Source organism: Acipenser ruthenus, chromosome 32 (genome assembly GCF_902713425.1).
Source record: "Acipenser ruthenus chromosome 32, fAciRut3.2 maternal haplotype, whole genome shotgun sequence".
NCBI classification, from domain to species: domain Eukaryota; kingdom Metazoa; phylum Chordata; class Actinopteri; order Acipenseriformes; family Acipenseridae; genus Acipenser; species Acipenser ruthenus.
In genome coordinates this window covers 14442706-14467782 of record NC_081220.1, presented here as the reverse complement: position 1 = coordinate 14467782, position 25077 = coordinate 14442706, and the positions used below count along the sequence as shown (strand labels likewise).

The following is a 25077-nucleotide window of genomic DNA, read 5'->3' as shown; positions in this document are numbered from 1 at the left end:
GGTTCAAATCCCACCTCAGCCACTGACTCATTGTGTGACCCTGAGCAAGTCACTTAACCTCCTTGTGCTCCGTCCTTCGGGTGAGACGTAGTTGTAAGTGACTCTGCAGCTGATGCATAGTTCACACACCCTAGTCTCTGTAAGTCGCCTTGGATAAAGGCGTCTGCTAAATAAACAAATAATAATAATAATAATAATAATAATAATAATAATAATAATAATAATAATAATAATAATAATACTGCATTCAAATGCATCCCATTCGCCTCCAGACCGTCAACCTGCACATGCTGGCGTGTGCTGCCCCCACGCGGTCTCTCATAGAAACGCATCTCCAGTAAAATACCGCTCAGCAAATACACGCAAGTGCTAATAATGGTTTGAATCACAGACACCCCACCTCGTGGGCCCAAACGCGCTGTTACCCACATGCAGAATGTGGGTCATCTCACGTAAGACGACGCAGCAGGCAAATCGCCGCTCCTTCATTTGTAGTCCACGCGGTTTTGTTACAGCAGAACTACATTTCCCACGACGCATTGCGCGCACGCCTGCGACAACGCAGAGAACTCGTCTCACAAACAAGATATTCTGTACGCTACAAAAGCATAGACCGGAGCGCCACTGGGAAGGTGAGGGGATTGTATGTTTGTTAGCTTATTCGTTGTTGTTAATTAATTTTGCGATAACAGTTATTGATTTAGCTGCTGCGGCTGTATTACAATGTTTAAATCGTTTTGTTATTGGGTGTATGGCTGCGTTTTTTGTAACGTGAAGGTACGTTCACAGCGTCTGAATATATTTCTGTTATTTACTGTACTTAGATTTAACATACAACAAAAAATATACAACAGTTTGTTCCATTGTAATCCTGCATGTCGCCCAGTGTAAACTTTAATTAGGCTGATAAAACAGATTCAACGTTTTTTTGTTTTGTTTTGTTTTAAAATAATCGTCCTCTACACACATTCACATTGTCAAACGTGTGGTAAAACCGCCTGCGTTTGTTATAGCAACTTATAATAAATTCAACGGCGAAATATTTTTGGAAAAGACGCTGAAAAAGACTTCTCGTCGTTGAAAACGTTGTGTGTTGTTGAATTTATGACGTTTCTTTTCGTGTCTCTACATTTTCACAGCAAAATTGGGGGAGGGGGGAGGGGGGGAGGGGGGGGGGGGAGGTATGCACGTGCCTGCAACATTTTAAATATAATTATTTAACTCGTAAGTTGAAAAACTGAAATGACACAGAGAACTCGCCAAACCGAGCTTCCGGTCAAAGTAACTTCCAACTTGCATTCTGGGTAACGTAGTTCGAGCAGCACGTACCTTTGGAGGGAAATACAACTCCCAAGAGCTCTGCGGTTTCAAGCGCGCTGCGTCAAAAAAAAAAAAAACATCTCCACATTCCCTTTAGATCGGAAATATTTCTGGCTGCTTCATCAACAACTGCTGCTGCTGCTACTGCAGAGTCACTTCCAATAGGACCTCGTTTGTTTTACGTCTCATCCGAAGGACGGAGCACAAGGAGGTTCAGTGACTTGCTCAGGGTCACGCACACACACACACACACACACACACACACACACAGGGAGTCAGTGGCTGAGCCGGGATTTGAACCCCCTGGTAACAAGCCCCCTTTTCCCCCAGGTGTGGGCTAATGCATTGTCAATGCGATTGCTGTCTCAGTGCTGTTTGTCTCCCCACAGGAAGCTGTCTCTGTCTAGCTCTCCACTCTCATGCTGCCTCTCTTCCGATTGGCCCGCGGCCCCCTGACCAGCCTCAGACTCCTCCCCCTACGAGCCTGTAGCCACACCCCCATGGACCGACCCGTGGAGAGCTCCATCCGAGCCAAGCTGAGCCGGACCCTGGCGCCGACCCACCTGGAGGTCCGGAACGAGAGCCACCTGCACGCCGTGCCGGCCGGGTCGGAGTCCCACTTCAGGGTGCTGGTGGTGAGCCCGAGCTTCGAAGGGCTGCCCCTGGTCCAGCGCCACCGCCTGGTCAACGAGGCTCTGCGCGAGGAGCTGGCGGGCTCCGTCCACGCCCTCTCAATCCAGGCCAAGACCCCCCAGCAGTGGAGCTCGGACCCCAGCCTGGCCAAGAGCCCTCCCTGCATGGGAGGCTTGAAGCACGACCCTGGCATGAGGCTGCGGAGCGACAGGGAGTGAATCGGAGATGGGAGGGAGATCTGAGATCAATTGCAATCGCTTGTGGTGACTCCCCGTTGTTTGTTTGAAAAAAGTTATAATGTATTTGGTTTCACCCAGTCCAGGTTTTACTACCAGCTTGATCAGCCCCCAGTGTGTCTAGCTAACAAGCTCAGGTGTGTCTGATTATTAAACTCCTAGTGAAACCAGGACTGGATCACACTGCTGTGCAGCGGGAGTCTGATTCCCACCCCTGTAGATAGATAGCCATTGGTTGAAGGCTATATTTATATAGATAGATCAGGGATGGTAATCAGACTCCTATTGCACAGCAGTGTCACCCAGTCCAGGTTTTTCTACCAGCTTGATCAGCCCGCAGTGTGTCTAGGCAACAAGCTCAGGTGTTAAACTCCTAGTAAAACCAGGAGTGGATCAAACTGCTATGCAACAGGAGTCTTATTTCAAGTCAGTGTTTGGACATTAATTTGACATGCATTCAATTAAAATGCCAGCAGTAGCTATGAATGAATAACAGATATATGGGGACCATCTTCGGATTTAGTTCAGGCTGGTATTATATTGGTTCTCTCTGACAATGGGACTGAAGACTGACTAAAGCAATGCTATTGGTTTAGTTCTCTTCATGAAAATGCAGGTTCCAGTTTTCTCGGGCCGAGTCCTTCAGTGGTCTCTCGCAGGTATTAATGAAGCGAAGGGGAGCAAATCTTTGTAATAATCTGCCGTTTAGCACCGAGGGTGCTGAAAACGAAATGGAGAAAGAGATTGTGGATCTAGCTGAGGTATCGCGGTGTGTAACAAAACACGAACAGCAATAAAAAATGATGAGAAAAAACAAACAAGAAAACAGTTTTTTTACAATTATTTAATTTTTATTGGAACGCTGGTAAGCTTAACACAAGTAATGTACAAGAAAAAACAGAAACTAAATATATATATGTGTGTGTATATATATATATATATATCTCACACAAACCTTAATACTGCATCTGAACGGAGCTACACTGAAATATTTCTATATCTATTTATTTATCCATGTAGTCAATTTATTTTTCATTTACAAAACAGGCAAATTAAAAAGACAAACATACGATAGTAACCAGTCATTTTTTTTGTGTTTTTTTGGTTGCTTTTTCACAGATTTATACTTTTACTTAAACATCATATACAGCTACATCTCCACACGAGATAACGCGGTCGTATTTCAATCGCGTTAAAAAATAAAATTAAAAAATAAATAAAAGGCCACGTTTTTGACTTTAAAACAGATTTAGCATTCATGTTCTCTACCGTACCAAAAATACGACACACACACCTACCTACGGCTATTGTAGTATTATTATTATTATTATTATTATTATTATTATTGAAGAAGGAGAGAAGCCGAACGTAAAAAGTAGAAAAATATTTGGCAGTTAACAACAAAGTGACACAACATGCGTTCTGATTGTCACCAAATCGTCTGGTGACAAAAAAAAAAATCGGAAATGTACCTGGGGGGTTTGTTAAGGTGGCGCGCACACACACACACACACACACACACACAGGTGAATGGAGCGCGTGGGGGTGGGCGTGTCTAGCGACATACCTGTACAAGATACCTGCACTGCAACGGGTTTGGAGTTTGCTTATAGTTAGAGTAGCTACAGATTATATATCTCTTTTGTTTTTACTTTTCTGGCCTCTGAAGTCTGGATCGTTTTTTATAAATCGTTCCGAGCGCTGCAATCGTACAAAAAAAATAAATAAATAAAAATGTTATTTCTTTGATGAGTCTCTAAACTGCTTGGGGTACTTGAGCGCTTGTAGTGGTTTCATCTTAAAAATGTATTAATTATTATTTAGGCATTTAGCAGAGGCTTTTATCCAAAGCGACTTCCAGAGACTAGGAGGGTGAACTATGCATCATCAACAACTGCTGCTGCTGCTGCTGCAGAGTCACTTCCAATAGGAGCTCGTTTGTTTTACGTCTCATCCGAAGGACGGAGCACAAGGAGGTGAAGTGACTTGCTCAGGGTCACACACACACACACACACACACACACACACACACAGGGAGTCAGTGGCTGAGCCAGGATTTGAACCTCCTGGTATCAAGACCCCCTTTCTCTAACCGCTGGACCACTAAAGGCTACATTCGAGAGAGCGACTCAGGTATGACGAGGAGGAAGCTGACAATTCGGATGTCCAGTTCCGACCCGTCCCGTAAATTTTAAACCCTGTTTCGTGCCCCTCATTGCAAAAAATAAAAATAAAAAGGAAGTTGGCATAATTTGAGACGCAGATGAGAATTCACCTCGTATGTTGCTGGTATGTCCCAGGTGCTGAATAATCCAGATCACTTGTGCTGTCAGTTGATTTGAGGTGTCTTAATCTTAGCCCCTTATCTGTGCAGATTAGACACGTGTGCTTTTTGCACCCTGTTGAGTTTAGGGGGCGGCTCACCGGCTAGAACCCGGATGCCTCTGATGGGCCGAGCCCGTTTTGAGTTCTTGTGCTTTGCGTGGGACCGCGTCCGTGCCTCCCTGCGTGTGCCAGCCACGTTATCAAACCCCCACGCCCTTAAAATTAAAAACTCATTTACCGAACAACACCACCTACTATTTACAGGTTTGTTTGTTTTTCTGACGGAATATCGCGATGGGAAAACGAAAGGACCGCCGATGGACGATGAAATCCGACGATGAGAAAACCGCTGGGCTGACGTGATCCGGCGGATTTGGGAGACGAAGTAAATACTGTATCTCCCGCAACGCGATGTAAAAATCTACCATTGATATTTTTTCGACACCAGTTCTGTGAAATGCATTAGGACGTTTTTTTTAAAACTATAAAACATTACCGACTCTGCACGCACGCACTTTCAAACTCGTTTTCTTGGCAAAGACATGATACCGAAACAAAAACGTAACAAATACTGCGTGCCAACAAGATTTGACGTCTACCTACAAAAAAAAAAAAAAAAATTATGGAAGCTATCTAATACAGGTTACCACAAAACCTGATATCGTTTCTCTTTTTTTATTTAATTATAATTTAGTTAGTTCGTTTTATACATCCTTAAAACACTACTAGATTTTTAATATTTAAAATCTTTTATATTTATTATACGGCTACGGCATATCTACTTTTTTGTGCTCTTTTTTTTGTATATGTTTTGTGTTAATTAATCTTTTTAAATTAAATTTCCATCTATAAGCGTGACGGTGGGTGTGGCAATCAGGAGACAGCCCCCCTGGGGGTGTGGCTATCCAGCCACACCCCCTGAGTGGGTGTGGTTAAAAAGGAGCTTGGACCTCAAGCCCCGCCCCGAATTCTAAATTCCGAACATTGAAATTCCTTTCAAAAGCTACTGAACAATCCCGATAGTCAACAACAGCTTCTCCAGAGCGTTTAAAAATCAACATTACAAGCAGGGTGAAAGTGGAGCTCGTTGGTAGAAAACGTTTTTATTTTATATAAAATAAAATTTGAAGGTGTTACTTTGTGCTTTTAAAAGATGACTTTTTCCTGATTAAACATATAGCCAGACTCTCTCTCTCTCTCTCTCTCTCTGTAAGAGCAGTAGAAACTGTGCCATGATCAGAATCATGCCGACTGCAAATCTAGTTTACGTTTTTAAATGGATTGATTCAGTACAGACGGAGCATTAAGACGCTGGTGTCTGGAGTCAGCGTTACAGGTCCATTCGGACGACGGGCTTTCGAACTGGAGAGAGTTTACTGTTGTTTGAAATGAATGCGAGCGGGTTTGACCATTCCCTTCGCTTCTTTACCCCACACAGAGAATTATTCTACGATAAATACATGTGTGTGCGATTCAGGGGCAGTGTATGTTTTAAAAACCTGGTACAGTTAAATAGCAGACTTAACAAGCCCTCCGTCACTGGAATGTAATCAGAATTAATCCTTAAGCTGACTGCGGAGCTTGAAAGCTGGTTCCAGGAGACCCCCGGGAGACCTAGTTTGAGGTTTGCTGTATCAAACCCCCCAAGTCTCCCTGCCTGGTGTGCTGCACAGCGACCTGAAACCTACAGTCTCCTGAAACCTGAAGCTCCAAGCCTCAGAGTCGTGGCTTTGTGTTCCCTTCAGCTTCAAAAGACTGCTGGGGTGTTTTATTGCAGACTCCTACAGGCTTAGCAGTCCATAGGTTTAAAAAAAAAAAAAAAAAAAAAGTCAACGATGGCTTGTTTCACTGGGTAACCCTATGGACTGTCGTAAAGTTACGGGGGAGTGTGTGGGTGCGTGTGTGTGTGTGTGTGTGTGCGTGTGTGTGTGTGTGTGCGTGTGTGTGGAGGGGGAGTCAGGAGTGAAAAGATCACCACGTGTTGGGAGATCAGGGATGACGAAGGACAGATGGTTCACAGTGTTGACTGTTGACACTCTGGCTCCTGGGCCCTCCTGCCTTGCCCGCCCCACCCCCCCTGCTGGCGGATCCTGCTCTACTGCAGCACCCGCCCGCGCGTCTCGGGCAGTTTCAGTGCCAGGAAGCTGCCGACCCCCAGCGCGACCGAGGCGAACATGATGGGCATGGCTTTGGTGATGCCCACGAAGGAGGTGAAGATGCTGATGCCCAAGACAGCCGCCAGCTTGCACAGGGCGTTCAGGAATCCGAAGGCTGTGGTCCTGCAGAACACAAAGACACGCCTATCAAGCAGCAGCACAGCTGATAAAACCATTCCAGAAATCTCTGCGCTGTTGCATTCCCCCGCACCCCCCCCCCCTCCCCCTCCCCAAGACCTTTGACCCACAACAACAGAGGACGCTCTGTACTTTTATTCTCAGGTTACGGGTGCTTGGGTCACTTCGTCTCGGCGGGGGGTGGGGAGGCGTCTGGGGGGCAGTTCAACAGAGAGGGAAGCGTCCGATTGGCTGTTGCCAGGTTACCTGATGTCCGAGGGGTAGAGCTCGACGGTCAGCACATCCAGGGCGTTCCAGGACGCGATGCTGATCCCACCGAACAAACACAGCAGAGCGATCATCGCCGACTCACTGCTGCCGAAGGACAGGAAGAAGCAACTGATGCAAGACATGACGCTCGAGCCGGCTGTGGGGAGACAGACACAGTGTCAGGCAGTACACAGGCGCCACCTGCTGGTCATGCAGTGCACTGCACGGGCTAGAAACTCAAACGCTAGTCCTGCAGCCGGTCTGAGGGGTACGAAACTTACAAAGGGTACATAAGGACCTTTTTATTTTATTGTGTTACATATTCCCATGTGTTGATACAACTGTTTACGTACGGTGTGTGTATTGTTTTATTATTTTTTTTTACATTTTGACCACTTTTTTTAACTTTTAAATTGCATTCCCTGCCTCGAGATGGCTTCACATGTACCCGCATGGACCTCTCAGAACTACATTTCCCATCATCCTCCTCCTGCTCACATAGGTAACTGAGATGGATTTACCAGTGAGCAGGAGGAGGATGGGAAATGTAGTTCTGAGAGGTCCATGTGAAAAAAAAAAAGTTCCCCACTTTCTGATCTCAAAGAACGAATCAGAAATAATTCATGATTTAGTATTCTTGGAGATGGGGGTTGGGGGGGGATAAATGATTAGAGGGACACTTAAAATCCATTCGGTGACCCACTGGCAACCAACGCAAGGACCCCCGCACGGGGGTAATACGCTGAGGAAGACGAGACCGCTGCTCACCCAGCATCCTCAAGCGGCCGATCTTATCCATGAGGAGGGCGGAGACTATGTTGCCTGGCAACACCGCGAGCGTGCCCAGGAAGCTGACGAAGTAGATCATGTAGGCGTTGTTGTCGTCGCTGAAGTCCAGCATGCAGCCCTCCTTGTTGTGGAGGAACGTGCTGTTCACCAGCTTGCTGTCGATAAACCTGTATTGGAAGAGGTCTAGCGGGCCGACAGAGAGACAGACAGACAGACAGAGAGAGAGCGAGACATGCAGACGCAAGGTTAGTGAAGTGTTCATTACCTAACCCAGGCGTGTCAGACTCCAGTCCTCGAGGGCTGTAGGGTCTTCTGGTTTTGATTCTGACTTAGCCTCTCAATTAACTCATTTGATCTATTTATATGTTCAATTGGAGGTATTGAACCCTCCCCTCCCCATTATTATTATTATTATTATTATTATTATTATTATTATTATTATTATTATTATTATTATTTATTTCTTAGCAGACACCCTTATCCAGGGCGACTTACAATTGTTACAAGATATCACATTATTTTTTACATACAATTATCCATTTATACAGTTGGGTTTTTACTGGAGCAATCTAGGTAAAGTACCTTGCTCAAGGGTACAGCAGCAGTGTCCCCCCCACCTGGGATTGAACCCATGACCCTCCGGTCAAGAGTCCAGAGCCCTAACCACTACTCCACACAGCTGCCCATTATCCCTCCACCCCCCGCCCCCCAAGATCTTTTACAGAAACTTGGGTCAAGGTACATGATGACCTACGAAACATTTTGAGGCCTGGAGGTAAGCGTTTAAATGTGTCCAATCAAACAAATAATTAGACCAGTTAAGTAATTGAGAGCTTGAAGGCGGGGGGGTGGGGGGGGGTTGACGAAAGCCAGAAGACACCCCCCCACCAGGAGCCGAGTCTGACACCCCTGCGTTAACAAAACAAAAATTATTCTGCGTCATCTCGTGCAAGACAACTGGAGTGAATTCGTGCATTTTCTAGTGCCGCTGTCTACCTAACCACTAATAAAATGGGATCAACTGTTAGGGATGCCTGTCCGTGCTTGTCACTCGGGGCACACCCCTGCGGACCCGATGCCTCTCTCTCTGCGCTCGGGAAGGCTCTAGAGGCTCTAGGCTCCTCACACCTGTGTTGTAGAAGAGGCTGGAGACGAAGGTGCAGTTCTTGAAGAAGGTGTTGCTGGAGGTGATGTCTTCGAAGTAGCATTCTTCGAACAGGGTGTCTTCAAACAGCACGGACTTCATCTTGAGGTTCATGAACCTGGAAAGATGAGCAAGCAGCCGGGTAGCAACACCATTGACCATTTATTATTATTATTATTATTATTATTATTATTATTGATTTATTTGGCAGACGTCTTTATCCCAGGTGACTCACACAGGTGTCACAGGGCAGCACAGGGTTACAATGCAAGCTTCATATTTAAATACAGTGTAGTTTACAGTCAGTGCAAATAATAACACTACTAGAATACAATATGAACTGGGATGCTGTGTATAATAATAACACTACTAGAATCCAATATGAACTAGGATGCTGTGTATAATAATAACACTACTAGAATACAATATGAACTAGGATGCTGTGTATAATAATAACACTACTAGAATACAATATGAACTAGGATGCTGTGTATAATAATAACACTACTAGAATACAATATGAACTAGGATGCTATGTATAATAATAACACTGCTAGAATACAATATGAACTAGGATGCTATGTATAATAATAACACTACTAGAATACAATCTGAACTAGGATGCTATGTATAATAATAACACTACTAGACTACAATATGAACTAGGATGCTGTGTATAATAATAACACTACTAGAATACAGTCTGAACTAGGATGCTATGTATAATAATAACACTACTAGAATACAATATGAACTAGGATGCTATGTATAATAATAACACTACTAGAATACAATCTGAACTAGGATGCTATGTATAATAATAACACTACTGGAAAACCCCACACCCCTAATCAGTAGCCCCTGACCCCAGACCCACTTGTCGTTGAAGTACTCTCCGTTGCGGTGAACCTGGTTCTCCAGAGTGAAGTTGAAGGTGAAATGCTCCACTCTCTCCTTGACGAAGACCTTGGTGCGCAGAGCGTAGTCCTGCTTCTGCATGTGTTTGATCATGTCGGGGAACCACACTGTGAGGCCGTAGTAACTGCAGAGGGAGAGAGGGGGGAGGGAGAGACGGGAGACAGAGAGAGAGGGGGGAAAGGGGGAGAGAGAGAGAAAGACCCTGTCAGAGGCAGCCCTATCAAGCGGTTTGTATCTAATACCATTGCCATTGAAGATCTTCTTGTGTAGGGTATAGTGAGCACACTAGGGTCCCATTCTACCAGCCTCACCCCATTGTAGTGCTATTGAAGATCATTCAGGAAGGGTATAGTGAGCACACCGGGGTCCCATTCTACCAGCCTCACCCCATTGTAGTGCTATTGAAGATCATTCAGGAAGGGTATAGTGAGCACACTGGGGTCCCATTCTACCAGCCTCACCCCATTGTAGTGCTATTGAAGATCATTCAGGAAGGGTATAGTGAGCACACTGGGGTCCCATTCTACCAGCCTCACCCCATTGTAGTGCTATTGAAGATCATTCAGGAAGGGTATAGTGAGCACACTGGGGTCCCACTCTACCAGCCTCACCCCATTGTAGTGCTATTGAAGATCATTCAGGAAGGGTACAGTGAGCACACTGGGGTCCCATTCTACCAGCCTCACCCCATTGCAGTGCTATTGAAGATCATTCAGGAAGGGTATAGTGAGCACACTGGGGTCCCATTCTACCAGCCTCACCCCATTGTAGTGCTATTGAAGATCATTCAGGAAGGGTATAGTGAGCACACTGGGGTCCCATTCTACCAGCCTCACCCCATTGTAGTGCTATTGAAGATCATTCAGGAAGGGTATAGTGAGCACACTGGGGTCCCACTCTACCAGCCTCACCCCATTGCAGCTGCCCTTATCTAGCGATGCCCCCGGGACCCGGCTTCCCTTCTCTCTCACCTGAAGGACATTGTGAACCACACCGCCATCATCATGAGAGTGGTGCGGCGATATTCCGGGGAAAAACACTCCAGGAAGTTATTCCTGACCTACAGGGAGAGGGAGAGGAAGAGAGGGGGATGAGGGAGAGGGAGAGGGAGAGGGGGAGGGGGAGATATAGGAGGTTTGTTGGTACACACTGTTACTCCTTTCATATTAAAGCCCGTAGGCTTGTCTCTGAGTACAAGCGGCCCCAAATCTAAAGATCAGTGTCAATGCCAGGCGTGGGATCAGAAAGCTTGTGAATCTGCATTACTGTACAGCCAGCTCGGAAACACTGACCCTAACCCAAAAACTAACCCTAATCCCAACCCCAAACCCCCAACCACCAAACCCCCCACCCCCAACCACCAACCCCAACCCCATTCCCAACCACCAACCCCCAACTCCACCCCCACCCCCAACCCCAACTCCATCCCCAACCCCCAACCCCAACCTCCAACCCCAACTCCAACCCCAACCACCAACCCCAACCCCAACCTCAACCCCCAACCCCCAACTCCAACCCCAACTCCATCCCCCAACCCCATCCCCGTCTTTACTTCAAGCGGGTCCTCAATTAGTTAATGGCCTCTCAGCAACTTCAATGAACTATTTTGGAACCTGTGGGAGTAAAAACCTGGACTGGATCAGATCTCTAAGGAGCAGGATTGAGTAGCACCGTGTCGCACTGTACCTGGTGGAAGAGGCAGGAGAGACGCATCCTCCATCTCCGGTGCAAGGTTCCGGTATTGGCGTCCATCTCCACCAGCTCATCCAGCTGCTTCACCGTCTTGATGGTGGTGACCTGGGGAAGGGGCGGAGCAACACACAGAGGGGCGGAGCAACACACAGGGGGGGGGGCGGGTCAGACAGGAGAAGAGAAGCATGCGTTTCTAGGCTGTAATTCTGCGCTTTTATAAGAACATAAGAAAGTTTACAAACGAGAGGAGGCCCCATTCAGCTGCACAGTCAGGCAGTACTCACAGAGAAGACCCTCTCAGGGTGCCCCTTGGCTCTCATGTTGGTGTCATGGACTTGCTTCAGAATCATCCAGGCCTCGTCGTGCTTCCCGTTCTACCAGCGAGAGAGAGAGAGAGACACAAACCCCACTTCAGCACTGAGCACACTGATACAGACCTCAGAACAATCAAATAAGGTCAGTTTACCCTGGTTCCCTAAGCTTTACCATCCCTCTATGTGCTTTGCAATGCTTCCCTATGCTTTACCAGACCTCTCTGTGCTTTGCAATGCTTCTCTATGCTTTACCACACCTCTCTGTGCTTTACAATGCTTCCCTATGCTTTACCAGACCTCTCTGTGCTTTACAATGCTTCCCTATGCTTTACCAGACCTCTCTGTGCTTTACAATGCTTCCCTATGCTTTACCACACCTCTCTGTGCTTTCCCATGCTTTTGCTGTGCTCTGTTACACTTTGCCCTGCTCTCCCCTCCCCTCCCCGCTCTCCCGCCCTGCCCCCAGAAGGCACTGACCTCCAGGAAGAAGCGCGGGCTCTCTGGCATGGGGGTGAGGGCAGCGATGGCAAAGACCGACGGGAACGCGCACACCAGCACGAACACACGCCAGCTGTGGAACTGGTAGGCAGAGCCCATCTGGAAACTCCAGCCTGACAGACAGGGAGTGGAGCGAGAGGGAGAAAAGGGGGATGAGAGAGAGAGGGAGAGAGGGAGGGAGGGAAGAGGTGAGTGTTTGTTTATTAACTAGTAACAGCTGATCTTCAAAACGCATTGCGTCGAATGCAGTTGCTTTGCCAAACGGATTTGAAATGCAGATGCGGTGTACGTTTGTGGAACGCATTTAAATGCAAATGCACTTGAACCCGATCCTGATGAAGACCCAGCCCTGCTGTGCCCCTGTTGTGCCCAGCGATGCTCGTACCGTAGTGGGGTATAATTGCCCAGGCCATGGCAGAGGCGTAAATCCCTCCGATCATCCAAAACATGCAGAGCCAGCTGAGGTGCTCCCCTCGCTTCTCCTGAGCCAGGAACTCCGAGAAGTAGGAGAAGACGATGGGAATGGAACCACCGATCCTGGAGAGAGAGAGAGAGAGAGAGAGAGAGAGAGAGAGAGAGAGGGGGGGAGAGAGAGGGGGGAGAGAGAGGGATGGGGGGGAGAGAGGGATAGAGAGAGAGAGAGGGAGAGGGAGCGAGAGAGAGAGAGAGGAGAGAGAGAGAGGGAGGAGAGGGAGACAGAGAGGGATAGAGAGAGAGAGAGAGAGGAGAGAGAGAGAGGGAGAGGGAGAGAGAGAGAGGAGAGAGAGAGGGAGAGAGAGACAGAGAGGAGAGGGAGACAGAGAGGGATAGAGAGAGAGGAGAGGAGAGGAGAGGAGAGGAGAGAGGGAGACAGGGAGAGAGAGACAGAGAGAGAGGAGAGGAGAGGGAGAGAGAGAGGAGAGGAGAGAGGCAGACAGAGAGAGAGGGAGACAGAAAGAGTGGGAGAGAGAGACAAGACAGGGAAAGAGAGACAGCAGAGAGAGAGAGGGGCAGAGAGTGAGAGGGGGGACAGAGAGAGAGGGAATAAAGAATGGGGGTCAATTCCTGTTTTTCAATTTCCAATTCCTTTTTAATCAATTCCAACACGTCATCATTGATCAAAATTTGCAACGAGCGCCGTTCTGTTAAATAAAACGAGCTCCTCACAACAGTGGCAACAACATCCCTTCAAAACGAAGTCGCTGTTTGCGAGCCAGTTAAAACGGAAAGCAGTTGAACAAAATCGCAGTGATTATTAAATGTGTCTAAAAAATAAAATAAAAGTATCAATTCCAGTTCCTTGCAATTTGAATTGGGGGGGGGGGGGCTGATTTAAAAAAAAAATTGAACTAGGAAATCAGAAATAAATTAAAAGAAAAAACATTAGCAAATATTTGTTTCCTTTTGGAGGGGGGTACAAATATTCGCTGAATACTCGTTCCCGGGGGGGAACCAATATCCGGTTACACCGCGTGTGAGTTTCTTACCCGACTCCGGAAAGCAGGCGACACAACAGGAAGGTGCTGTAGCCCTGAACGAAGGAGGAGAAGAAAGCGAAGACGCTGTTGATGGACAGGGAGATGAGCAGACACTGTCTGCGACCGATCCGATCCGCCAGACCCCCCCACAGGAACGCCCCCACCATCATCCCCAGGTACACAATCAAACCTGCAGCAGCAGAACGGCCAATCAGAGGACAGCACACACACACAAGGGGGCGGGAACAAGACTCCTGTTGCACAGCAGTGTCACCCAGTCCAGGTTTTACTGCTACCAGCTTGATCAGCCCCAGTGTGTCGTGGTAACAAGCTCAGGTGTGTCTTATTATTAAACTCACAGTGAAACCAGGACTGGATCAAACTGCTCTGCAATGGGAGTCTGATTCCCATCCCTGTAGATAGATAATTGGTTGAAGGAGGATTTTATGGAGAAGACAGCTACAGTATTTTGGTGGTAGTAGTGGGATATTTAGACAGACAGATCAGGATTGAAAATAAGACTCCTATTGCACAGCAGTGTCACCCAGTCCAGGTTTCACTGCTACCAGCTTGATCAGCCCCAGTGTGTCTAGGTAACAAGCTAAGGTGTGTCTTATTATTAAACTCACAGTGAAACCAAGACTGGATCACACTGCTGTGCAACAGGGAGTCTTATTCCCATCCCTGTGATGATTTTAAAAACCTGTGTTTACCGCAGTAGTCCTGCAGAGAATGCTTATGAGGCAACATGACCCAGCGCTGTGGAACAAGAGAGACTGTACGTGTGAAAGCCACGCTAAAGGGTTAACGAAAGACCAAAGACCCCAGCTCGAGACAGAGACAGCCTCTATCCGGGTCTGTACAGAGGCAGCTAATTTTAGCCCCTTATTCTCTCTCGTTCAGCAGCTCGTGCGTCAGAGGTGACGGCCGCCGGGAGAGAAAACGCAGCTATTTTCTGTACAGAGGTCTTTGTTTCACAAGTTCGGAAAAAACGACCTTCTCTGCTGTTTTAGAGATTTTGCCTTTGATAATTTTAGTATCTGCTGTTCAGCCTTTCAAAGCCTTCTTGTTGGAAGGGAGCTTGCCTCCTTCAGAAAGTCATTCATCCAGACCTCTGCCACAGCGGTCCAGCTGGCTAATAAAGCCATAAGGTTTTCTGCCCTACCGTGATGTGACCTGCAGCCGTGTGCAAAGTAGTTATCAGAACACCCCGTTGCTTCTGTAGTTCTGATTTGCCGTGCGTCTGAAATCAAACCCCTGGAAACTGAGCATCTGGGAAAACACAGAGCCACATAATTGAAATTCTCACACCCCGAGCCCATCTTGCTTGTTTGGTTGTTAGTAGCTTATTGATCCCAGAATCTCATCAAGCAGCTTCTTGAAGGATCCCAGGGTGTCAGCTTCAACAACATTACTGGGGAGTTGGTTCCAGACCCTCACGATTCTCTGTGTACAAAAAGTGCCTCCTATTTTCTGTTCTGAATGCCCCTTTTATCTAATCTCCATTTGTGACCCCTGGTCCTTGTTTCTTTTTTCAGGTCGAAAAAGTCCCCTTGGTCGACATTATCAATACGACATTGTCTCCATGCAGGCGGGTGTATAAAGGATATCAATGACACATCTGGAGGTGTTCTGACACATATGCACACGACTGAAGGTCGCTTGTGGTCATATATTACTATAACTAAGAGCAGCGCTTTCTAGAAAACTGCAAGACCCAGAACGCAAGTCATCTGAGTGAAGCGTATTGGAAAAACGGAAACTACCAAGAAAGACAAACCATTTTCATGTTAAATAATGTGAGCAATTCACAGACATTTAAAAATGAATTAAAACATGAAATGGTAAATAATTTGGCTCGATGCGTCGCTGTGATGAATGAGGCGTCTTGCAGTATAAACTCCAGCCTAGCTCTGCATTGACAGCTTCTCATTAAAGAAACGCCAGGCTGAAGAATAACCTTGAATAGATTAGAGAAGGCAATCCCTCTCAGAGGCAGCTCTAATTTAGTAGTTAGTACAGTAGCTTCTCCTCCCTGCATTACTTGTAATTGTCTTTAAAGCCGAGTTGAACATGAAGCCACTTCCTCAGGATCTTGAAAGCTGGTTCCAGGAGACCCCTGGGAGACCTAGTTTGAGGTTTGCTGTATCAAACCCCCAAGTCTCCCTGCCTGGTGTGCCGCGCAGCGCCCTGAAACCTACAGTCTCCTGAAACCTGAAGCTCCAAGCCTCAGAGCGGTGGCTTCGTGTTCCCTTCAGCTTCAGTGTGATTGGGCTTGTTCAACTGAACACCATGAATCATTAACAGGCGTTCTGTATCACTTTAAAAAAATCCACAATTTGTTTAAATTACATTCCAGTGATAAGCGACAGACTCATGGAGATTTAGGAAGAGCCAAACATTAAAATGGAATGTAATTGAATGCTAGTGTGGTTTTCATTATTATTATTAATGAGTCATTCAGCAGACGCTTTTATCCAAAGCGACTTACAGAGACTAGGGGGGTGAACTATGCATCACCAGCAACTGCTGCTGCTGCTGCTGCTGCAGAGTCACTTCCAATAGGAGCTCGTTTGTTTTGCATCTCATCCGAAGGACGGAGCACAAGGAGGTGAAGTGACTTGCTCAGGGTCTTTAACCGCTGGATCACCAAGCCTAATTAAAACGGCACGCTTTTAAAACATGCATAGATCCGACTAGCTGGTTCAATGATAATGTCGGTCGATCTTTGTAGCGGTGCGAAAGGTTTTGTTTAGAAGGTGGGGTTCAGGCTGTGCGGTGCTGGAGTCAAATTTCACGCGCTGTAGGGTCACGGCAGCTTTGGAAAACAAACACAGAGCGACCATCGATCTGTTTGGAAGATAACTGCTGAGCTGAAGCAGAGAGGGATCGAAATCCACAACTCGTAAAAACGGCTTGGAGAGGCTCCAAAACGTCCGGTTTGAAATCGGGGTACGAAACAATCCATGCAAGGACAGAGATTTTGCACAGTCTTACCCAAGACGAATGTCTGTATTTTCATAGCGTTTCCCCCCCCCCTCCCCTCCCCAGGTCTTTATCAACAGCTGTTGTTTTACGAGGAGAAAACTCCATGTTAACAGAAGCAATTGGGAGGCCTTGAATTAATAAGTAGCTATAGCACAGAGTCTTCTGAACCTTGGTCCTGGGGATCCCTGTGGTCTTCCAACTGAGCTCTCAATTACTGAACAGAACCCTCATAATTAGCTTAATTAGACCCTTTTTAATTGTTCTCAGCTCTTAAACAGTTGCAGATTTCAAGTGAACTTTTTTCTGTGACTTGAAAACCGGCAATTTTTTAGGAGCTGAGAACGATTAAAAAAAAAAGGGGGGGTCTAATCAAGCAAATTAATTAGTTCAATTAAGGGTTAAGTGATTGAGAGGTCAGATGGAAGGAAAACCTGCAGAAAAATCGACCAAACAGCAGCCGTGATCGAGAAAACCACTGAATTAGAAAAAAGTTGCAAGTCAGACAGGCAAACGTCCTTTATAACTGCCTCCAGTGTACCGAACTCAGTGAACCGGGGCTGTGTGCAAGTCTATCAGCGAACAAACACGCCCTTCGTGAAGTGTCATTTACTTACTGCTTGTGTTGTGACTGGGGGTAAACTCAATAGCATTTCTGTAAATGGGCAGCAGTGTGGAGTAGTGGTTAGGGGCTCTGGACTCTTGACCGGAGTGTCGTGGGTTCAATCCCAGGTGGGGGACACTGCTGCTGTACCCTTGAGCAAGGTACTTTACCTAGATTGCTCCAGTAAAACGGTATAAATGGGTAATTGTATGTAAAAAATAATGTGATATCTTGTAACAATTGTAAGTCGCCCTGGATAAGGGTGTCTGCTAAGAAATAAATAATAATAATAATAATAATAATAATAAAATGGGTCGTCAAGCACTTACCCAGCATGCCCTTGTTGGAATCGGACAGACACATGTCCTTCTCGGCGCTGGGCAGCACGAAACCCACCACGAAGATCTCCACGCCGTCGGCCATGAGCGCCAGCCCCAGCACGAAGTAGAGGGTCCACTGGAAGCGGCCGTGGCCGCACTCCTGCAGGATGGCCTCGTACTGCTCCGCCAGCTCCTCCTGGTCCTTCCGTCGCTCCGCCGCCTGGGCGGCGAGGTCGCGGTAGCCGGGGGCGACGGCTGGCTGTCCGTCCGCTCCCCCAGCTCCGGCCCCCTTGCTCAGCCCGTCCGCCTTGGCCTTGGGGATCCCTTGATACTCCCCTTCGTAGATCTCGTCGTCTTCGTCGTGGCCCTCGGTGTCGTCGCTGGAGGCCCCCCCGCCGTCCCCTTCCTTGTCGTCGGCGGCCGCGTCCTGGTAGTAGCCGTCCCGCGAGGCGGGGTAGTCGTCATCGTCGTCATCGTCCTGCTCGAAACGGGTGTAGGAGCGCCTCGTGTATTCGTCCTGCACCTTGTCCACGCTTCGCCCCACTTTCTTGGCCGCGTGCCGCTTCACCTCCTTGGCGATGTCTTTGGCTCCCCGGATGAAAGCCGTCCGGTCCCTGTAGCCGTCATCCATTTTTTTCTTAAGTAAGTTACAAAACTTTTCCTGGCTTGCCTAGAAACTCCAAAGGCATGGACGGTGGTGTTCAGCACCTGGAGTGAAAGACAGCTCCCGAAGGGACCTCAGCACCCAGGATCGCTCCTCTGTTAGAAAAGGGGAGGGCTGTGCGATTATGCTTGACTAGCCGTCTGGCTTTCTTTGATCGAGTCCAACAGCTTGATTCAGCACCGGCTGGGCCTGGACAGCTCCTGAAAGGGGAAAAAAGGAAAGACTTCTTGATGAAGCGTGCAATATGTTAACAAGGGAACATTATTCAGCAGCTTTCATTGGACTCTATGAAGCTGAGGGAGTTCATTCTATATAGAGGGGGTGGAATTCAATATGTTAACAAGGGAACATTATTCAGCAGCTTTCATTGGACTCTATGAAGCTGAGGGAGTTCATTCTATATAGAGGGTGTGGAATTCAATATGTTAACAAGGGAACATTATTCAGCAGCTTTCATTGGACTCTATGAAGCTGAGGGAGTTCATTCTATATAGAGGGGGTGGAATTCAATATGTTAACAAGGGAACATTATTCAGCAGCTTTCACTGGACTCTATGAAGCTGAGGGAGTTCATTCTATATAGAGGGGGTGGAATTCAATATGTTAACAAGGGAACATTATTCAGCAGCTTTCATTGGACTCTATGAAGCTGAGGGAGTTCATTCTATATAGAGGGGGTGGAATTCAATATGTTAACAAGGGAACATTATTCAGCAGCTTTCATTGGACTCTATGAAGCAAAACCAGTTCATTCTATAGGGTGATGATGCAAAAACTTTAGCCAGAGGGAAAGAGAAAGGTAGACTACAAAGCTGCCATGCAGATGCATCTTTTTGTGCAGTCGTCATGGACTGCAGTACAGATATAAAGCAGGCACCGTTTCACAAGCACTAGATTAAATACACAGGATGCTTTTTGAATGGAACCTCCCTGGAATCTGCAGACTAAGAGTCAGTTGAAGTCTGCTGCACTGGATTTGAATTTCTGCAGCGAGCAACAGCTACAAAACGCCTCCTAAACTCCGATGGAATAAATCAGAGGCAAACGAGCTGGCGGCAAAAAAACATGCAAACTATTTTTATTGGCATTTCATCTCCCGCGTTAACGTGCCCTAAGAAAATGAAAGATATCTCAGAGCGTTTAATGTGACTGTGGAGTGTTTTCTTCGACAGCCTAGCGTTCCCAGCTGTGCAATATCTGTCCCAGTAAGTGGTGAAGGGTTTACTAGAGATGGAATGCTGGATAGCTCAACGGGGATTATGAAGGCGTGTGTCTCGTTACAGAAGATCTATTTTGGTTTTATTGCGTTGTTGCACAAGCTGTTCTGTGTCACGCACACGCTTCAAGTCAACGGTGTGTTAAAAAAATAATACTACTGGTCAAAGTCTTTTAAAAATAGAAAGACTTCCCCATTCTCTTTTATATTTTTCAACAAAATAATACACATTATTACACAAGTGCTGCCTTAACTACAGAGGTTCGATTAAAAAGCCCCAAAAGCTAAACATTCAAAGAACTAAACAAACATTTCTTACAAACCAGTCTGTAAAAGCAGGTAAGGACCTCACAGGCCTCCCTTAGCAACAACCAGGGCAGTGCGGGCCTTCCTTAGCAACTGCCAGAGCATAGGCCTTCCCTAGCAACAATCTCCTGACTCCAAGCCATACATTCTGAAATCCTGTCAATAACAGGACTGAGGATTCTCTCCACTCAATAAAGAAGCTGATGTGGTCTCTCCAGACTGCTGAACAGAAATATATTATTTACAGTTACAAGCAGCCGCACTGAAACGTCAACAAACTGCAGTATAGGAGGTTTGCTGGTCCAACGGTCAGAGAAAGGGTCTTGATACCAGGAGGTTCAAATCCTGGCTCAGCCACTGACTCCCTGTGTGTGTGTGTGTGTGTGTGTGTGTGTGTGTGTGTGTGTGTGTGTGTGTGTGTGTGTGTGTGTGTGTGTGTGTGTGTGTGTGTGTGTGTGTGTGTGTGTGTGTGTGTGTGTGTGTGTGTGTGTGACCCTGCGCAAGTCACTTCACCTCCTTGTGCTCCGTCCTTCGGATGAGACGTAAAACAAACAAGCTCCTATTGGAAGTGACTCTGCAGCAGCAGCAGCAGCAGCAGTTGTTGATGATGCAGAGTTCACCCCCCTAGTCTCTGTAAGTCACTTTGAATAAAAACGTTTGCTAAATGACTCATTAATAACAGTCAAGGTATAGGGACACTGGGGAGAGATTCTCAGATAAGAAATAATGCTGAAATACAATTCTAAAACCAAGAAGAAATAAAACAGACCATAATACCCATCTGAGTTTATTTCTGGTTAGTTAACGTTACAGACTTGTGTACCACAGGCCAGATCAGCCACAGAAGTAAAAGTCAGCACCGTCCATCTACTTTGGATCAAGTTTCCTTTTGTGTTGCTGGCAGTACCCTAGCTGTGCACTAGATGGCGCTGGAGCCACTGTAAAGACACTAGCCCTATGTTACATATGCACAGAATAAAGAGCAACCTCGGAACCCTTAATGAACAGACAGGCAGAGACGTCTATTCCGACAGACAGACAGACAGACAGAGAGACCGACATTCTGATGTACAGACAGACAGAGAGAGAGACCGACATTCTGATGTACAGACAGACAGACAGACAGACAAAGAAAGACTGACATTCTGATATACAGACAGACAGAGACAGAGAGAGAGACCGACATTCTAATGTACAGACAGACAGACAGACAGACACACAGAGACGTCTATTCCAACAGACAGACAGACAGACAGACAAACGGAAATTCCGACATAGACAGACAGACAGACCGACATTCTGATGTATAGACAGACAGAGACAGACAGCAGTTGCCAGACTCTGTGCTCTAATCTATCTGGAAAGATACAGAAGCAATTCTGCAGTGTCACGTTATTTTCCCCTCCCAAACTGCTTCCAGATGACGAGAGTCCCATTTATTTTTTATTTATTTACCACCTGTACTCCGCAGTCAGAAACCGCTGATAAGCTTTCAGCTGTGTGTGTGTGTGTGTGTGTGTGTGTGTGTGTGTGTGTGAGGTGACAAGCGCTGGGCTTATCTCTCTAATCCAGAGGCTTGCATTGAGCAATGGGATTAAACCTGGAAATCAAGGCAGACAGTTGCCTTCTGATTTCAAATCAACCCAGCGGCTTGGACTTTGATAGGGTTAAGGCAGTTTGCAGGACAGATGGGGGGACGCAGCTAATACTGTACATGGTCATGTACAGCTCTGGTCAAAAGTCTTTGCATCACCCTATAGAATGAACTCGTTTCGCTTCACAAAGTCGAACGCAAACCTCCTGATATTCTACATGATGCAAAACTTTTGGCCAGAGCTGTACTTAAAAAAACAAAACAAAAAGAACCAGATTGCACCATTAGCTCACAGCAGATGATCTTATTATAATAACTCGTAACAGCCTGATCCTTACACCGCTGCCAGATTTCAGCACGAAGCAGCCAGTGATATGCGGGACAGCAGCAGCCACGTGATTTCGGGGAGGCTGCAGATCAGCTATGCAAAGCCCGGCCACTTTATTAGGGAACTGATTTGGCATTTCGAGGTGCATTTACCTAGGCACTGGGACGAAGTTTATAGTAGTGAAACCTGGACAGGGTGACACTGCTGTGCAATAGGAGTCTTATTCCCATCCCTGATCTCTGTCTAAATATCCCACTTATACCACCAATATACTGTAGCTGACTTCTCACTAAAATCAGATAAAAACCTCCTTCAACCAACTATCTATCTATCTATCTACAGGGATGGGAATCAGACTCCCGCTGCACAGCAGTGTGATCCAGTTCTGGTTTAACTGTGAGTTTAATAATCAGACACACCTGAGCTTGTTAGCTAGACACACTGGGGCTGATCAAGCTGGTAGTAAAACCTGGACTGGGTGACACTGCTGTGCAATAGGAGTCTGATTTCCAGTGGTACTGGTTTGTGGGTTTGTGGGTTTAGATGTGCACGTGGCAGTGTGAATGCTCAAGTTATATATTTGAGAACGGGGTTGTATTATAAGGGTTGCACGGACAGGATGTTATTTAAAAACGCGATAAAAAATATTTCAAAATAACCAACAAGCTGACAGTGCCAATGAGATTGGATTTTTAAAGGCAGGGTTAGCGTTCCTTTAAGGGGAGTGAGTCATGGACAGCTCTCTCTCTCTCTCTCTCTCTCTCTCTCTGCATCACTGCCCCTCACGCTTTGCTGAAGAATGTCTCCAGCACTGAAGGCAGCTCAAAAAAAAAAAAAAAAAAACACAACAGTGTGCATGAGTATCCACGATTCGGAGAGGGGGGGGGGGGGGGGGGGGGGGGGGAATTGAATCATTAAACTCACAGGAAAACAGAAATCCCAAACCGGGAATCTGTCTGTCTGTCTGTCTATCTGTCTGTCTGTCTGTCTGTCTGTCTGTCTGTCTGTCTGTCTGTCTATCTATCTATCTATCTATCTATCTATCTATCTGTACAGCTATCTATCTGTCTATCAATCCATATGAAAAAAAATGTAACGTTTGTAAAGAAGCTATTGGGTTTATATACACTGGCGATCATTGTAGGAACGTTGCAAAAATACTGTAGAATACAGATGAGAGGAAAAACAAACGAGGTCCTATTGGAAGCGACTCTGCAGCAGCAGCAGCAGCAGTTGTTGATTATGCATAGTTCACCCCCTTAGTCTCTGTAAGTCGCTTTGGATAAAAGCGTGTTAAATGATCAAATAATAATAAAAATAATAATACAGCCGGATTGTAACCCGCAATCCTCTCCTCATCACAGTTGTGTGTCACAGGAGGATGCGTGTCTTGTTTGCAGAAGGCAAGGTCACTGGAGCGGAAAAGAATGGGGGGGAAACACACACACACACACACACACACACACTTCGGTATTATTGTATCAATAACCGCGTCTTTATAATAACGCAGGATAAACACAGTCTCTGTGTTTGTGTGTGTGTGTGTGTGTGTCGCTTCGCGCAAGGTCATTTAGTCCCGTTGAAAAAAAATTGTTAAGTAAATATCTATCTATCTCTCTCTATATAATCACGTCGCGATGTCTTTTGGTTGGCATTGTGTTTTTTTTCCTCTCCAGAACGCTCCACACGACACCGCAGAGCCGGAGCGGGTATCCATTATTCTATAGACAAGGTCACAGTACTGCCATACGAATGAATGAATGAATGAATGAACACGCAGAGCGCATATCCTATTTTACACGTTCAATCGACACATCCGACCTCCACCCACCCACACCGTACAACGACAAGCCACTTAAAAATAAAAACGCTTCACGCTTACAATATAAAAGCATGTGCAGAATTGCCTTCCCGTGAACAGAAATACCGCAGCGAACCGGAGCGGCGTGTACTCCGAAGAGCGATTCAAGAAGATATCATTTTCCATTGGGTTTATGGAAAAATACATATTCAAAAATACATATTTTTCGTCAATGCAGAAGCTATAAATAGCTCCAGTCTGACAAATAACACCTACTACGCAGGAGAGACGGGCTCACCTGCCGATTATAAATATGATAAAGTATAATTCAGTTTGAATCATCATTCCCCGCATATGCTAACGCGGTTAAACGCCAGTGAAATAAAATATTCATGCAAGCTGCCTGCAATCTTTTTATTTATTCATTTTTTCAAATAGGATTAAAATAATAATAATAATAATAATAATAATAATAATAATAATAATAATAATGGAAAAGTGTAAGTACATCGTTCTGCAAAAAGGGAAACGTTTATATATATCGTTGTTATATTAAATGCATTTTAATAAATTTAAAAATAAACAAAAAAACAGCAACGATTTAGCTGTACAAAATGGCTACATGAACTAGAATTATATATATATATATATATATATATATATATATATATATATATATATATATATATATATATATATATGTTTATCGCATTAAACAATTGGACTTTCAATTCATCTTTGCTTTCCTCGTTTATAATATAATATATATATATTTTGTTTTTACCTTGATAAGTTTCTCGTGCGGCGTTTCTGTCGAATCCGTGCGTCAGATACCGAGACGGCGACTGAGTGAGAGAAGGAGCCGAAAAATGCCGGTTGCCTTTTTTTTTTTTTTTTTTTTTTACGGAAGATAATGAACGCTTCACCAAGGCGACTGTAAAAAACAAAGGATGCTCTGGGTACCAGAATATAATTCAGCACGGCTCTGCCTCTCGCCTCTCTCTCTCTCTCTCACACGGCACCGGGGGACGCGCCACTGAGCGAGCAGGGAAAGGGGCGTTTGGGCTGGAGTTGGGGATGGGGGGCGCGTGTTAACGCCTATCCTGGTTTTTATCTCCCCCTCAGCTTGTGCACTAGTAGTATATTCGACGTATTTGTTGCAACATGACTTTTTGCACATTTAGTTTCATCCGTTTGCAGCTGCTGTGCAAAACAATTGCGAATGTGGAAGGGCAATTATTAAACGGTGCACGTTATTATTATTATTATTATTATTATTAGTTTATTTAGCAGACTAGGGTGTGTGAACTATGCATCAGCTGCAGATTGACTTGCTCAGGGTCACACAGTGAGTCAGTGGCTGAGGTGGGATTTGAACCGGGGACCTCCT

General features: G+C 46.0%; 2 protein-coding genes across 4 annotated transcripts; one reads left to right on the top strand and one right to left on the bottom strand.

Moving 5' to 3' along the window:
- Window positions 1–484: 484 nt before the first annotated feature.
- Window positions 485–5303, top strand: LOC117395565 (bolA-like protein 1). Of its 3 annotated transcripts, none has more exons than XM_033994534.3 (2): window positions 485–643; window positions 1710–5303. In XM_033994534.3, exon 2 carries the CDS (start codon window positions 1740–1742, stop codon window positions 2169–2171), a length of 432 nt encoding a protein of 143 aa, XP_033850425.2. In that variant the 5' UTR covers window positions 485–643; window positions 1710–1739; the 3' UTR covers window positions 2172–5303. The 3 variants fall into 3 exon arrangements, with proteins under 3 accessions (XP_033850425.2, XP_033850424.2, XP_058862238.1); XM_033994533.3 differs by having other exon boundaries at window positions 493–632; XM_059006255.1 differs by lacking the exon at window positions 485–643 and adding an exon at window positions 650–777.
- A 326-nt stretch (window positions 5304–5629) lies between these two features.
- LOC131703222 (synaptic vesicle glycoprotein 2A-like) lies at window positions 5630–24675 on the bottom strand. Its single transcript, XM_059006218.1, has 13 exons — window positions 24472–24675; window positions 17788–18642; window positions 13879–14059; window positions 12798–12949; window positions 12392–12525; window positions 11885–11974; window positions 11595–11705; window positions 10880–10968; window positions 9868–10032; window positions 8975–9108; window positions 7826–8029; window positions 7055–7214; window positions 5630–6793 (listed from the first exon to the last, which is right to left on the bottom strand). Exons 2-13 carry the CDS (start codon window positions 18407–18409, stop codon window positions 6610–6612), a joined length of 2226 nt encoding a protein of 741 aa, XP_058862201.1. The 5' UTR covers window positions 18410–18642; window positions 24472–24675; the 3' UTR covers window positions 5630–6609.
- Between the last annotated feature and the right edge of the window lie 402 nt (window positions 24676–25077).

What these genes read in the sequence shown, in the direction of transcription:
- LOC117395565 (XM_033994534.3), top strand. Translation starts at nt 1,740, where the DNA reads ATGCTGCCTCTCTTCCGATTGGCCCGCGGCCCCCTGACCAGCCTCAGA.
- LOC131703222 (XM_059006218.1), bottom strand. Translation starts at nt 18,409, where the DNA reads ATGGATGACGGCTACAGGGACCGGACGGCTTTCATCCGGGGAGCCAAA. An exon ending in GGCAATTATACCCCACTACG is followed by an intron (nt 12,526 to 12,797) that starts GTACGAGCATCG and finishes CCTGTCTGTCAG; the next exon opens with GCTGGAGTTTCCAGATGGGC. An exon ending in CGGCCGCTTGAGGATGCTGG is followed by an intron (nt 7,215 to 7,825) that starts GTGAGCAGCGGT and finishes GTCTCCCCACAG; the next exon opens with CCGGCTCGAGCGTCATGTCT.